The sequence below is a fragment of the Papio anubis genome, chromosome X (genome assembly GCF_008728515.1).
Source record: "Papio anubis isolate 15944 chromosome X, Panubis1.0, whole genome shotgun sequence".
Classification (NCBI taxonomy): domain Eukaryota; kingdom Metazoa; phylum Chordata; class Mammalia; order Primates; family Cercopithecidae; genus Papio; species Papio anubis.
The window spans coordinates 134,521,301-134,538,018 of NC_044996.1; the positions used below are offsets into that span (position 1 = coordinate 134,521,301).

The window sequence follows — 16,718 nt, forward strand, 5'->3', positions numbered from 1 at the left end:
ATATCAGGCTAAGGAATTTGGACTTTGTCCTGGAGCTAATGAGGATACATCAAAGGGTTTTAGGCAAAAGAGTGCTATAATCAGAAATGTGTTCACTCAAAAAGTTTGACAGTGATTCTATGATATTTTTGCCTTAAATGTGCAAAATATCACCAGTGATATAAACAGAAATAATCCAGAATAAGAGCCAAGAAGAAGGTAGAATTAATGCTTAATGGCATAGATTCTGAGGCTGTAAATTGTTTCTTGGTATGCTTAGCTATGGAGGGTTAAATGGGAAAAAATGACTATTGTGCTCTCAGCTATTTTTGTGATTAGCAAAACTCTTCCACAGATTGAACCTTTTAATTGCTTCCTGATATTTATTTCCAAGGCTCTTTCGGTGGCTATTTGGTCTCTTACTGGTTTTACTTAAAGAGTTTTTATTTAAATCTTAAAAAGGATTCCTTATCTTTATGTTTTGTTTTCCTGATTTGAATGCATTTTCCAAAGAATAACAAATATTCACACCTTCTCCATTATTTCTGCATTTCCTCTCAAGGCCTACCTTGCTTCCACTCTTAAAACAGACTAGGAATTTCACAAGATGTTGTCTCTCGAGATTATCTGAGATTATTCACTTAAATAGTCACCTTCTTATGAAACATTTATTGACCTGACAGTGTATGTCTCCATCAAATAATTGATTTAACAGACCACTCTAGTCTTAGATAATTATTCTTATTTCATCACTGTCCCTTCCTTATTAGATACTTATAACATGGCTCCTATTAGCACTGACTCTGAACTGTGGCTTTGTCTTCCAGTTAATTTGTAAGCTCATAGTGGTTGGGATGACAACCGCATTACTTATGAGCTGTGAATCTTTGGGCAAGTTACTTAACTCCTCTGAGCTTCTGTTTCCTCATCTGTAATATGAGCATAATAATGTAACCTACTGCTAAGAATTATTTTGAGGGTTAGATAAGTCAGTACCCATAAAATGCCTAAAACAATGCCTGACACTTAGTAAGTGCTCAGTCAGAACTACATGTTGCTGTCATCTATTCATAAACTAAAGGCTCATTTGCCTAATAATAAAAAATGAATTATATATTAATTTCATGTGAAATAATATATTAAGATATTAGATATCTTTAAATGAGGATGTAACTTCCATTGATGAGTATCCAGTATGAGCCATATTGACTGTCTACTGGAATAATGTGTATTTTCAACCTCAGAGTTTTTGGGGTAGTGGTGGTAGAGGTATGTGCAGTAACAGGTAGATTTTACTCTGAATCTCTGTTTAAGTTTAATCATTCTAGTAAATAAAACCACCTGGAATATTTTACTGCTTTAAAATTCCTTCCGCAGCAGCAGCAGCAGCAGAGGCTATGTGTGGCTTACATGATTAGCTTCACAGAATCCTGGTAAAAGCATACCAAGTCCTTAATTTTGAATCAGTAAGATCTTCCATGAAATCATTTCCTGGTTTGTCCATTATAATCACAATGATTCTTTTGTTGGAATTCACTTGAGACCCATGAGAGAACTATAACTTCCTATTGACTGGGAAACAAATATGTCTTTTCGAGTTGTATTTGGTTCAGTGCCATGTGGAATACATGGAGATCAAGGTAATTCACGATTGGAATTAATCTTCCCTTTTCCCTGTGCTCTTCATGGATGCCACCCCCAACCCCCACCCTAAGCTGAACCCTCTTAGATATGGCCATGTGGGCATATTCACTCTGACCTCCACACCCTCGGTTCAGGAAATGAATAACTTCTCAAGGACTGCTGTCCCACAAAGAGGATAAAATACAGAGCATGTGTTATGCTTCGGTGTAAAAGAGAATGAAAACTTTTTCTTTTTAATGTGTGTGGCTAGTGTTAGAAAAATGGAGTCAGTAGTTTTAAAACATAATTTAAGAACTGAGAATTTGTCCTAAACAAAGAATGCATCCTATGTGCTTTATCTTGCTCTCAGGGGTTTCACTAGTGGCTTCCAACATTCTTTGGTTGATTCCTAATAAGGACAGTTTGCACAGTTACAATTCAATTACCATTTGTAGATCCCTGTGGAAAAGAGGATTTTTTTAGAGCAATCCTTTTCTAACTCGAGTATATTTCTTCAAAATGGTCTTATTAAAATAAGAAACAGGAAATCCAGTTTCAATTTCTCTCATTCTTTTTGTCCCTTCCCTCCCCTTTTTCCTCCTCCCCAACTCTCTCTCTCTCTCTCTCTCTCACACACACACACACACACACACACATACAAAACGCACTCACTCATTTGTGCACTTACTCAGGGACACAGCCTGTCTTCGTTCTGAAAGGACAGGAACTTCTCAATGATCCGATGAAAAGACTGCATATTTTTGGTCCCAAGATTCACAGTAGCGGAGGTCTTTGGCAACAAAAGGTATCGTGGGAGTCACAGCTATGCCAGCTAGGCCATTTCTCAGACATTCGATATGATCTGCCATTTCAGGATGCATTTTTTACCAAAAAAATAATTTTTTAAAAACAGACTCAACTTCCTACTCCAAGCTTAGTTCAGTTAGATTAGGGAGGACAGCAAAGACGCAGCTGATTATAATTTATGGGTAAGCAATATAAATATCTACATTTACACTTCTTTTTCAGAAAACAATTGTAATAAAATTTTGTGATTCTTTCACATCCATCTTGTGATTTAGGAAGAAAACTGGATTGATCAGTGTCTGAGATGTGTGACAGCTAAAAACTGTGTCGATATGGATTTATGAGAACCTTATTTTTAGATTAATGATGTTGTGGCAGCTTGAAATGAGCAAACTCAAGCAGAAAGGATTGTGTTGTGATTAACAGAACAGCATAATTGGGCTGATTTCTGTAAAAGATTCTGGCACAGGCTATTTTGAAGTCTGAAAGGGTGGTTTTCTTTCCCTCTTAACTTCTTGAATATGGGTGCAACATTTTAGTTGCTGTGGCTGTGATAAATATGGGTTTGGGGGAACAGTTTGGATATTATATAAGGCTAATAATAAATCTGATGTGCTTGTACTGTCTTTTACAAAAGAGGAAACTTTAAGCCTCTGAATTTTTAAACAGTGTCTGGCTTTCATTATTATAAGGGTATGTCTCATAATGAAAGGGCTTGGTGGTGGAAAGAGGGGAACATGACCCTGATGTCCCAGATCCCATTATGCCACTGCAGCTGCTTTGCTCATTTGTAAAGTTAGAGGTTTGAATTGATTTATCATGAAATGTTATGAAATACATATAGTGGTTATGAGTCTAAATTCCAGAACCTAAAGCCTGGCTTCAAATCCTAACTCTGCCACTTAATTGGTGTGTGCTCTTGGCAAGTTGCTTAAGTTCTGTGCCTCAGTTTCTTCATCTGAAATATGGGAATAATGATGGTAACATAGTCCTTAGGTTGTTGTAAGAATTAAATGAGATAATATAAATAAAAGGCTTAGAACAGTAACTAGCAGAGAGTGGACCATATATAAATGTGAGCAGCATCTTCAAGGTCTAAGCTATCTCTGGAGGTCGTTCTAATTTCAGTGAACTAAATTTAATTAGAGAAAGACAAGTAGAACCATTAGCTGCTGGCCCTGTCATTGAGAAGTTTCTAATTCATGCCAGTGTTTCCACTTTCTGCAACCCTGAGATTTGTGCAGGCTGTCTTACCTTCCTCCCATCCAAGACTCAAGAGAGCTTAGAACTAAGAATTAAATTGATGGCCAATTAGAAAAGTCCACAATTCAACTGGGACTACACAGAAATGAAATTGACCTTTTGCTCTGACGTTTTTGCCCTTGAGGATTTCCAGTATGTCCCCTCTATGCTAACCATTGGAAATGTTCTTTCCACTGGAAACAAGATGTAAGTGACATTTGTTTTTTTAGATGGTGTTAGCCCAGCCCTGGGTTTGACAATGTTCATTTCTACTTCTTTAGTTTATCAGTAACCCAGGTGAACAGGTCATTTGCAGATAACCACTTCTATTTCATGCTAGCATTTGCATATTTTTAAATATGCTAAATCATTGTTACGTTGTGTGATTTTTTTTTTTTTTTTTTTTTTACAGGCTCTCTGGGATGTTTCTCAGAGACAAAATCTTAGGAGAGGAGGAAAATGGTGATGGCAAAAGGCAGATCCTAATGACAGATGTGCCTTTACTTTTAGTCCAGTCCAGGGGTCAGCAAACTTTTTCCATAAAGGGCCAGATGGTTAATGGCCCTTTGCGGAAGGGCAGCTTCGTGGACTGTGCATTCTCTGTTGCAACAACTCAACTCTGCAATTGTGGCCTGTAGGCTGCCATAGACAATAACAATGAATGAGTGTGGCTGTAGTTTTCATAAATCAATAAAACTTGATTTATGAAAACAATAAGTAGGCAGTCCTTGGCTCCCGGGCTAGTCAGCTTGTATCAGCAAAATCCCTATCATCATCCCCGTTTCATAGATGAGGAAAGTGGGGCATGGGGAGTGTAAGTAGCTTGCTAAAAAGCCACATGGCTGGCCAATAAGTGGCAAAACTGGGACTCAAACTCAGGCAGCCCAGCTTGCCACCCCTTGCTTTTAGCCACCATGCTATGCTATACCTATGTCAACCAGTCTCTGCCTGGGCTACTGGGCTTCCGAAACCCGCCTGGCTCATTCCCTCACCTCCTTAAGGGTTGGTGCAAAAATCATGTTCTCTGTAAGGCTTTCCTGGTAGCTCATGCAGCACTCCTATTCCCCTCACCCTGCGCTACCTCCTTCTCTACCTCTTATCACCTTGTAAAACTTGCTGTGTAATTCAGCACACATTTCTTAAGAGTTTTTGGTGTCTCTAAAACTTCCAAGTTAAGATGCTGTGCTAGGTCCTTCTTGTATCACCATAAAAATACCTGAGACTGGGTAATTTATAAAGAAAGGAAAAGAGGTTTAATTGGTTCACAGTTCTGCAGGCTGTACAGGAAGCATGGTGGTGTCATCTGCTCAGCTTCTAGTAATGGCCTCAGGTAACTTTTACTCAGGATGGAAGGCAACAGGGAGGCAGCCTGTCACATGGTAAGAGCAGAAGCAAGAGAGAGAGGGAAGAAGTGCCATGCTCTTTTAAACAACCATATCTCACATGAACTCGGAGCAAGAATTCACTATTGCAAGGACAGCACCAAGACATTCCTGAGGGATCCACCCTCATGACCCAAAGGCCTCCCACCAGGCCCCACCTCCAACATTAGTGATTATATTTCAACATGAGATTTGGAGGGGACAAACATCCTAACCACATCAGATGGGGATGCAAATTTAGAGTGGTGATGATTAATATTAATTATAACTTAAATTTCCATTTATTCAGGTCTTGTGGGAGATTATAAGCCTTCCACAAGAAATTCATTTGTATTGTCTGATATTATCCCTACAAACTGAGCGTTACGTCTTGTTTTTTCTCCATCTTATTAATGAGAAAACCGATGATCAGAGATTTTCTGAATCTTACCAAAGAGCTGCCTTCTATTTGAATCCAAGTCTTCACCACCATACCAGTGAGACTCAACCTTTATTATGCAAAAAGTAAGACTCATCTGGGGATGCTGCTTTATAATGGAGGTGCTTGGGACCTATTCCTTGTGACTCTAATTCTCTAAATCTACCTTACAGCCGAAGGAGCCTACGTGTTTAACAATGATCATCTGCCCAGGTGTTTCTGATGCCTTGGGTCCACAAACCACATTTTGAACAGCCCTGCCTCACCCCTTGTTTGGCCTTGGGGAGTTTACAGTTGGATGAGATTAAAGAGATGCTGCAATTAGAGACTAGCCCCAAGGATGTAAGAAAACAATGTGGTGTAGAACAAAACCAAAATTATTTCAATCAATTTTATTTCATGGGAAAATCAAGTCTGTTTGTAAAAATGCAACTTAGCTCAAAAGAATGACTTTCTGAATAAAGCATAGATATTGTATTGCTTGGGTTTTAGTTTGTCTTTTGCTTCTTTTTTTCTAAACATAGAGACATATACTTCTGGTGGGAAGGAAATCTCTTTAGTTAACACTTTTGATGGGTTGTTCTCCAGTTAATCAAGACTCTATTGTTTTCAAACTTTTTTTGGTTTGCTTCTTTTAATTAGGTTTGTAGCATTTGTGCTTCTTAAAACTAGCTTAAAATAAGCCCTATGATTTTGTTTATGTGTACAATATGTAGAAAAATACATATAAAATACACATAGTAATGCATGATATATATATGAATATATAGTGCATATTTTTATGATAAAATATATAAATAATTGTTAATATTTCCCAGCACCATCATTTTATGGAGATTCTATGTAATTTGGGCTTAACAGCAGACTTATTTATGCTAAACCAAGGTTTCTCAACCTCTGCACTATAGACATTTTGATCCAGATAGTTCTTGATTTTGGGCAGTAGTCCTGTGCATTACAAGGTGCTTAGCAGCATCCCTAGCCTCTGTCTTCTAGCTGCCACTATCAAACGCTGCCCCAGTTATAACAACCAAAAACGTCTCCAGACATTGCTAAATGCTCACTGGGGGCAACATTACCCCACCAAGGACCATTATCCTATATCGTTTTGTCATATTGCTGCCCTTTATTAATGCTGTCACATAGTACCCTAGAATAGAAAGATATTTTTACAACTGCCAAGGTCTTTAGTCTATCCAGAGACATTGGGTGAATTTCAGTTTCATCTACATTTATAAAATCTAAACAAATTTGAAATCATGTACCCCATAAATATATAAACCTACTATGAACCACAGAAATTTAAAAAGTAAAAATAAGGAAACAAAAAATACGGAGATTGTCTTGGTCAACTGGGTCTGCCATAATAAAATAACCTCAGATCTCTCTTTTGGTTAACAATTCCAAATATACCAAAGAAGTTTAAAAATCCAAGAAGTTAAGAACCATGGGCTGCAATATATAATGAACTAAAGTAAACTTGAAGCATCGCACTTCACTTTTTATTATGCTAAGTGTAGTCATTTGTAAACAGTTTGAAAAAAACATATATTATTTGATTGTGTTGGAACCGTTTTAATTGAGAGAAGAAAATCAAGGCTCAAGAAAAATATAAATTGGCCAGGTTCTGTTTTGCCAGACTTAGTAATGTTTTAATTCTATTTTTTCAAAAGAAAACACCATTTTCACCATGTCCAAAACTGGGTGATCTTCCTTCTCCCCCTGCAAACCTAATTCCCTCTGCCATTCCCCATCTTGGTGATTAGTGTTACTATCTGCCCAGTTGCTGAAACTAGAAACTCAAGAGTCATGCTAGATTACTCCTTCTCTTCCCCTCACTGCATCCAGTTTATTCTCCAGCATCTATGTGGTTCTAAGTGTCTCCCGTGTCTGTTCAAATTGGAATCAGCATCCTACTTAGCACAGAGTCTTTTCTCATCCCCACATCTTTGACTTGCTCTCCCCTTTAATTCCTTAGGAAACTTGTTTCCAGTCATCTTCCCTATAATTCAAATCTTCTCATGTTCCTCTCTAGCTCAAAGTTCCTGAATGACTAGCTATCACCTATGGAGGAAAATCTAATCTAGTTTGCATTGCCAACAGAGACAGCCCTACAGAATCTGGCCCTGACTTCTGCTTGGCTTCACCTCTTGCCATTTTCCTCCTTCCGGCCTTGTAATTCCCTGAACAAGCCTGTTTTCTCAAACTCATTTGCCTTGGCACCTGCTGCTAAAGTTGCATTGCTACTGGGCGAACCCTGCTCCCTCTTACTCAACTTTCAAGCCTCCGTTGAAACACTACCTTCTCTATAAAGCTTTCCTTGATCCTCCAGATAGATAACAAAGCCTTCTCTCCTAGGCATTCATTGCATTTAGTACTTATTTCTAGTATCACAGTCTCTGTGTTTTATGGATTGCTTGTGTTCTTCCTACCTGAAGGTTAACTCTGAGGACAAGGATTGTGTTGTCATCTTAATAGTCCCAAGCCTACCACAGAGCTTAGCATCTCATCTGTGCTTATTAAATATTGTTTGAATTAATTAACCAGGAGGACTTAGTAAATAAGAACAAAATGTCCCTTCTAGGAATTAGTTGATTTCAGTCATAAGCTATAGTTCACAGGCTGGGAAACTCTAGCCTGCCAGCCAAAACCAGCCTGCTGTTTTTGTAAATAAAGTTTTATTGGAATATGGCCACACTCACTAATTTATAAATTATATGTGGCTGCTTTCATGCCACCAAGCGAGAGTTGAGTAGTTGTGACAGAGATCACATGGCTCACAAAGCCTGATATATTTTCTATGTAATCTTTACAGAAAAAGATTGTCAAACCCCTACTACAGATAATTAAGCCCATTGGAGGTCACATCTTTAAACGCTTTTAAAGAATTGGTATGTAATTCTGCTTTGACACTTCAAATAGCAGTCAGCTCCCTTAGGTACCTAAGCTTCGTATCTAAAATTTATAAACTCATCTGGGGACTTTCTATCTGGGAGAAAATAATAAAAAAAAAATTCCCCAATAGTGTTCCTTGTACTCTAAGCTTAGAGTGTGAGTGAGGGTTACACCCAAGGCCTGAGTCCCCAACTGTAATATCTACATGTCCTATTTATTCTTAGACTGGTTATACCAAAAGAAAAAAAAAAGAAAAAAGAAAGAAAAAATTCAAAATACACTAGCCCCAGAAGAATTTTCTTCTGTTCACTGAATGTGACTGCAGCCTCCTCACTTTGACTAGATTTGCTCACTCACTCCTCTGCCCACATGCCCTCCTGCATCACCCTCCCTGAGCTCCTCCTGGGTTCCTGCTAGTCTTCATCATTATCCACTGGATGTAATTCATACATGTCAAGGCAAAGAAGCTAAAAGCCATAACTTCTTTTAGCACTTGCTCAAATTTTATCTTCTCAGTGATGTCTTTCCTGACTGCTGTCTCTAAAACTGCAAATTCCTTTCTTTTACTTCCGCTTTGCCTTTTTCTTCTCCCTAACAGTTATCATTATTTAACACACCATTCCTTTTACTTACCCCGTTCATTTGCTGCCCCTACCAGAGTATAATGTACTCATATATTAAATGAATGAATGAAATCCCAGATAAATGGAAAATATCAAGGAATTAACATAGTGCCATTGACTTTTGGAATGAATACACTAGGCAGGAATTTGCTACCAGTGTGAAACAAAGTGCTATGGCACTTTGTTGCTGGGACCAGTCTTTCTGTCTCCCTTCTTTAAGGTGAGTGACTTCTTTTTTTTTTTTTTTTTTTAAGACAGAGTTTTGCTCTTGTTGCCCAGGCTGGAATGCAGTGGTGCAGTCTTGGCTCACTGCAACCTCTGCCTCCCAGGTTGAAGCAATTCTCCTGCCTCGGCCTCCCAAGTAGCTGGGACTACAGGCATGCACCACCATGCCCGGTTAATTTTGTATTTTTAGTAGAGACTGGATTTTGTCATGTTGGCCAGGCTGGTCTCAAACTCCTGACCTCAAGTGATCCACCCACCTCAGCCTCCCAAAGTGCTGGGATTACAGGCATGAGCCACCGCACCCAGGCGAGTGACTTCTTTAAGATGGTGAAGTCTTATGGGATTCTGTAAGTGTTCCATTTATTGCAATGAGTCCCTGCGTGGGCCAGCACCTCTCCTTCCCCAATAGAACTTTTCTTTTCTTGATCATTGAGCAACAGCAGCTGCCTCTTCAAATCTGTTGCAGCATGACTTATATATGAGATTCACAGGAAGTCTTTAGTAAGGAGACACTGGGCTTCGGAGGATTGTAAAGTACTTTTTCTTTGGGCATGACTTTCCCACTGTCTGCACTGAGGGTGGAGCCATTCACCCTCAGTAGGCTGCAAGGGTGTGCATGTGTACACATGAGTACACTTTTAAGATTGTGGGAATCTTTGGCTCTTTGATGTGGAGTATTTTAGCATCAAATGTCTCTATAAATACTAAACATCTTCCTATTGATCATATCTCTAAGCTTATTGTGTTCAAAATAACTCATGAGAGTATATAAATAGAACCTCAATGGTTACAATATTAGCATAGAGTTTAAAGCCCTACATTCTTAGCTTGAGTCCTCATTCCAAATCTTGTAAGTTTTATGATTTGGGGAGAATTACTTAACCTCCTCAAGCCTCAGTTTCATCATCTATATTATATTACTATATGTATAGATACTATATGTCACTGTACTATTCATGTAATATACCATAAGTATAAACTTTACTATCTATTATAATATATTGTCATATACTAGATTATATTATTAAATTTTATATGAGATAGGTAAAAAAATGTTAACCACTTCATAAGGTTGTTGGAGGGATTAACTAAAAAGCCCTTGACAATAGTTAACAGCAATACATAATCTCAAATAGCTAGAAGGAGGATATTGAATGTTAGCAACCAAAGAAATAATAAATGTTTGAGATTAGTTACTAATTATTAGAAATACATATCTAATAACCATATGTATAGAAATACCATGTGCCACATGAATATGTACCATTTTTATTTGCCAATTTTTAAAAATGCCCTTGGTGCAGTCACTGGCACACGGCAGGCTCTCAATACACACTCATCCCCCTATGTCTGATGTGCATGATGGCAATTAGCAGCAGCACAGTATTTCACAAAAGTTAAAAGTTCCCATGTGTTCCCATAAAAAGGAAGAAGTAGGACCCTCACAGTATCTTTCTACATATTTTCCTTAGGCCTATATGCATAATAAGATGAGATCATGTGACCCAGCAGATACTTGAGATTTTGACATTTGCAATTAACTGAGAAAATCCACAGTGAAATAAAAGACGATTTGACTTTGGGAATTGAGACCCAATTTTGGAACACAAAGGTGGTTTGCTTGACTTTATTACTAAGAGAGGATGAGATTTGTGAGAGGTAGGTGAACTCTGTAACTCTTGATTTTTTTTTCTTTGGCCTACAGGGTGATTTCACCTGGAACAGCATGTCAGGCCGCAGTGTACGGCTGAGGTCAGTCCCCATCCAGAGTCTCTCAGAGCTGGAGAGGGCCCGGCTGCAGGAAGTGGCTTTTTATCAGTTGCAACAGGACTGTGACCTGAGCTGCCAGATCACCATTCCCAAAGGTAAGGCCTCGTCTGCCTTTCTGCCAGGGAACACTGCAAGTCAAATATTGGCTCTGCCAAAGCCATGAGCTGTGAACTCTTCTCACACCTAATATTCACACAGGAAGGAAACTACAGCTTCTTGGTTGTTGGCTGGCATTAGTGTCCATTTGAAGGACATGTTCAAGAGGGACAATTTGCATGTCAGCTAATATGTTTATTTAAAGGGAAGGTCAATTTGGAGCATTACAAAGGAAAGCTGTATGTATATCAACAGTCTATATGGATTCAGAACAACCAATTAAAAATAATTTTCAGAAAGGTCATCTTAAAGGGTCAGAAGAAAAGCTGTGAATACCTCAGTCTGGTTTTAAAATAACTCATTTGAAAAGAATGCCGTAACACTCCGTTAAACTTGTCATTTGACCCTATGCCAACTTGGAATCAGGGATTTTACCGAAGTTAACTCCTTTTTAGCCAGTTTTTCAGCTGGTGTGTTCTATGTTGCACTGGAGCCAGTGCACACCTGATTGGCTGATGTTTGTTTTTTAAACAGATCCTGATTCCACTAAAGATGAGACACATGTACTTGAATTCCTTGAATCCATAAAACTTTGTCTCTGTATGTTTACTATTTTCTATAAAGGCACTTTTTTGAGGGGGGGGGGGATGGAGTCTCACTCTGTTGCCAGGCTGGAGTGCAGTGGCACGACCTCGGCTCACTGCAACCTCCACCTCCTGGGTTCAAGTGATTCTCCTACCTCAGCCTCCCGAGTAGCTGGAATTACAGGGGTGCACACCACCACGCCCAGCTAATTTTTGTATTTTTAGTAGAGATGGGCTTTCACTCATGTTGGCCAGGATAGTTTCAATCCCTTGACCTTGTGATCCACCTGCCTCAGCCTCCCAAAGTGCTGTGTTGGGATTACAGGCATGAGCCACTGCGCCTGGCCTATAAAGGCCCTTTTTAATTTGTATTAGTATGTAGCAGACAGCTACTTTGATACAGAATGAAAAACTATGATATTATACACATAGAGTAAATCTGCCATGAAGAACAACATTGGGCAGTGTGCCCGAAACTTAAAGGACAGCAGAAGAGGGATAGGAAGCTTCTAGAAGCTAGAATATTTCCACAGAGGATTTTGGTATCTGCAAAACTTCTCTTATACTTTGTTTTCTTTTGGAGGAGGTTGAGGGGATGCTTCATGAACATTTATTCATAAATAGTTCATATATATGTATATACACACACACAACATATGTGCATATATACGTATACACATATACACACAAATATGTGGTTCTCAAGCAGGATTGATTTTGCCCCCCATGCCCTGGGGACATCTGGCAATGTCTGGATATATTTTTGGTTGTCGCAGCTTAGGGGATGGATGCTCCTAGCATCTAGTGGGAAAAGCCTGAGGATGCTGCCCAACACCCTATAATAAATAGGACAGCCCCCTGCAACAAAAATTATCAGGCCCCATGTGCTGAAGTTGACCTACCTTGCTGTACACACATATGTTCACATTCTGTCACCCACAGTGCCAGTGGTGGAGGTCTCTTGGCTCAGCTGTGGCTAACAGAAAGAATGCTGGCTTGGAGGTATAAAGACTAGGACTTGTGAACTCATCCTGTCACTCCTCACATATGTGAACTTGGGCAACTTGCCTCTGCAGTAGGAGGCTCAGTTCTTTGACCAGAAAGAGTAGCACAAAAATGCTGACAGAGTTTTTCTTTGGATAGTGAGTCTTAGGGCCATGTTTTTTCTTGAAGCAGGAACCTGAGACTCCATTGGAGGTCATGACAGAGTTCAGGAGAGAGAGATAGGCAAGGCCAATGGGCTGACAAGACATGCATATTTTACTGGCATATGCCTTGCACCTTTGGCTTTCTTGTCACACTTCGTTCACTACCACAACCACAGCATGTTCTTTCCAAGAGGAAATCCCCACCCTGTTTTATTTTTTCATGCTGATCTCACACATAGAGACCCTCAGCTCAAATAAGAAGAAAATCACTTAGGCAATTGTGAAAAATGAATACTAGTGACTGTCAGGCCATGTCGCTCTTCTCCTTAAGAAAGGCCCTCCTGCCTTACCTGGTATTGGTTTGGTTGTAGGGTGGAGATGAGGCCTGTTCTCCCTCCAACTTAACTCACAAAGTGACCCATGCGGGGCCCAGGCCAAGAGTTTTGTCTCCCTTTAATGAGCACAGACATTCTTTTCATTCCTCAGGGGAAAAAAAATGGCAATATTGTTAGCAAACTTAATTTGTAGTGAAGGGAATGATGACTTTGAAAATTTTTTGAAACTTGGATTGAATGCACATCAGATAAGATATCAGGGAACAGATGTTCTCTGTGGCTTTGTTTTTAAATCCAGTTGATTTTTCTCTTTGTTCCTGCTTTTTAGAGAGTCCACTAAACAAATAACCTTTACCAAAAACAGTTTTATAAAACTTGTCTACTAGAAGCTTTGTCTCCATTGATTATTTCTGAGGCTGTGTGGTTATCCGCACATCCAGGGAAAGATTTGTGCTATCGAAATGTTTGAAGATATTCCTAGGCCACAGCAGTCATTTTCATATTTTCTATCAAAATAGGAACTAATGATTTACAAATAATTTTCTCACTTATAGATGAGAAGGAAATTGTGTGGCTGGTGAAAGAAACAGACATCACCTGAGGGTTTCTGAAGCTACTGAATTGGGTATATGAATATAGACATCAAATATTTACTGAGATCCTTGGAATGTGTGGCTGGTGGCAAGCTCTATGACAGTAGCTTTGGTCTAAATTTGGCCACTTGGTCCCCATGCAAATCTTCTAATGGAGGTTCTAAACAGGATCAGATTCACTGTGTGAATAACTTTCACAGGAAGATAAATACTGTAGCCAGGACCTAACGCCTAAAGAAATGATGTCAAGCCTAATAGGATATAATGAAAATCATGATACAATGAAAGTGGACACATAGTCAAGCTCACGTTTCTGTTCTCTGTCACATTAGGATGATCACAGGGATTTATTTGTGGTTATCTATTTGCAGAACCCTCTCCTGTGAGTCTGGTGCTTCCAGGGTTCAAATGAATGCTATTATAACATAATCATCAGCTGCCAGAATTTACCATAGAGAGGAAAGAAATGAGGATGGGGAAGTTGGGAAATTACTGGGTGATTTCCTAGAGTGGACCACAGGGGTGGGATCCAGAGTACAAGTGGAGGGTTTGACCTTCTTTTACACTATAATGATAGATGGACATTAGTTATATGGACACTGATGCAAGTGAGTTAGAAGATGGTGGGAGTGCATGTGGGATTTTACTCCAGATTGCTTCTCAGCATCCAACAAAATAGGAAGCAATTTAATCCACTAGGAGTGAGGATGGAGAAGAGGTCCTGGAGGTTTGAGGAGAGAGGAGAGGAGTGGAAGACAGGGCAGCTAACGAGCCAGCAATGTCACAGGATTGCAGGACAGGCCAAAAGGTCCATTTGAGGTTAGTAACTGGGAATTTTAAATGAAAAATAAACATCCTGGTAGCTAAACACTGTTAAGCTAAATACATCATTTTGGACTTTTAATTCCCCAGCCTTAGTTAATCCAAATATCCTCTTTTGAGTTAGGATTTTTCTAGTTCAATTCAATGAAGGTAAAGAGAGACATGGCAGTTGAGAATATATCTGTAGTAGGCAAAATAATGGACCCCCAAAGATGGCCACATCCTCATCCCTGGAACTTGTGAAGACGACACCTCACAGGCCAAAAGAAACTTTGCGAATGTGATGAGTTAAGGTCCTTGAGATGAGGAGATTATCCTGGATTGTCTAGGCGGGCTCAAACTAATCACATGGGTACTTTAAAGTGCAGAAACTCTCCCAACTATAATCAGGGAGAGATGTGACTATGGAAGTATGGTCAGAGAGATGCAATGTGCCAGCTTCAAAGATGGAGAAAGGGGCCATAAGCCAAGGAATGCAGATGGCCTCTAAAAGCTAGAAAAGTCAAAGGGACAAATTCTTCCCAAGGGGCCTCCAGAAAGGAACAAAGCTCTGCTGACACCTTAATCTTAGCCCAGCAAGACCCATTTCAGACTTCTGGCCTCCAGAACTATAAGATGATAAATTTGAGTTGTTTAAGACACTAAGTCTCTGGTCATTAGTTATAACAGCACTAGGATGCTAATACAGTATCCAAGGGAATGATTCTAATCCCACAACACAGAGCCTAAACTGGATAACAAAGGAAATTCGGAAGAAATACGATAATATAAAGATGTCAATTATGTCATTAATTATCTATAAGCTGAATGTGATTACAAAATAAAGTACCAACAGAATTTTTCTTTTTGATAATTTTACTAAATTAATCTAAACATCTGGTAAAATAATTAAGTGAAGGTAGTCAGGGGAAATCTGATAAAGAGACAAAATGGAGATTAACCCTGTCCATTTATTCAAATGTGTCACAAAACTGAAGAATTAAAAATGAACCAAAATATATATGAAAATTTATTACATGATAAATAAGGTATTTTTTGTAAAGGGAAAAAGATAGGTTATTATTGTATTTGAGATAGTGAGACAATCATCATTAAGAAAATAATAAATTGATATGGAAGAAAGATTTGAAGATTAAAAAATGAAACTATAAATGATGCACCAGAAGAAAACATAGGTGGATATATATTTTTTTACACTAGGGAAGGCCTACCCAGAAAACATAAAGAGAGGAACAAGTTTCACTACATTTGAAAAAACAGAATCATCTCTGACAGATAAGCAAATAAATAAACTTTATAGCACATTTGACAAACTAAAGGCTTACTTCTCTACTACATAAAACTTAATTACAAATTAATATAAAAAGAAAATCTAAAATATAGACAAAATTACAGGTGGCTCACAGAAAAATACAAGTGGTATAAATAGATTTGAAAAGATGCTCACCCTCACATTCATTAAATAAATGCAAGCTAAAAACCAAGGAGATTTTTTTTCTCTCAGAATGGCATGGCTCCAAAAGTTGGATGATACACTTTATGGGGAAACAAACACTCTCATACACTGTTGGTAGAGGTATAAATTGTTGCAACAAGGTGCAAGGCAATTTGGCAACATTTATCTAAATTGTATTTATGTATTTATTATTTCCATGGTTTTTTTAGGAAAAGGTGGTATTTGGTTACACGAGTAAGTTCTTTAGTGGTGATTTGTGAGATTTTGGTGCATCCATCACCCAAGCAGTATACACTGAACACAATTTATAGTTTTTTATCCCTCACCTCCTTCCCACCCTTTCCCCCTGAGTCCCCGAAGTTTATTGCGTCATTCTTATGCCTTTGCATCCTCATAGTTTAGCTCCCACCTACTAGTGAGAACATAAAATGTGTGGTTTTCGGCCGGGCACGGTGGCTCACGCCTGTAATCCCAGCACTTTGGGAGACGAGGCGGGTGGATCACGAGGTCAGGAGATCGAGACCATCCTGGCTAACACGGTGAAACCCCGTCTCTACTAAAAATGCAAAAAGTTAGCCGGGCGTGGCGGTGGCGGCGGGCGCCTGTAGTCCCAGCTACTTGGGAGGCTGAGGCAGGAGAATGGCGTGAACCCGGGAGGCGGAGCTTGCAGTGAGCCGAGATCGCGCCACTGCACTCCAGCCTGGGCAACAGAGTCTTGCT

General features: G+C 39.1%; 1 protein-coding gene across 5 annotated transcripts in view; it reads left to right on the forward strand.

Moving 5' to 3' along the window:
- The window catches only part of ARHGAP6 (Rho GTPase activating protein 6), a 597,687-nt gene that overhangs the window by 465,872 nt on the left and 115,097 nt on the right, over nucleotides 1–16,718 (forward strand). For all 5 annotated transcript variants that reach the window (XM_017953833.3, XM_003917397.5, XM_009197187.4 and 2 more), the window contains exon 2: nucleotides 10,900–11,059. In XM_017953833.3, coding sequence (XP_017809322.2) covers nucleotides 10,900–11,059 — 160 coding nt within the window. The remainder of the gene's footprint in view (nucleotides 1–10,899; nucleotides 11,060–16,718) is intronic.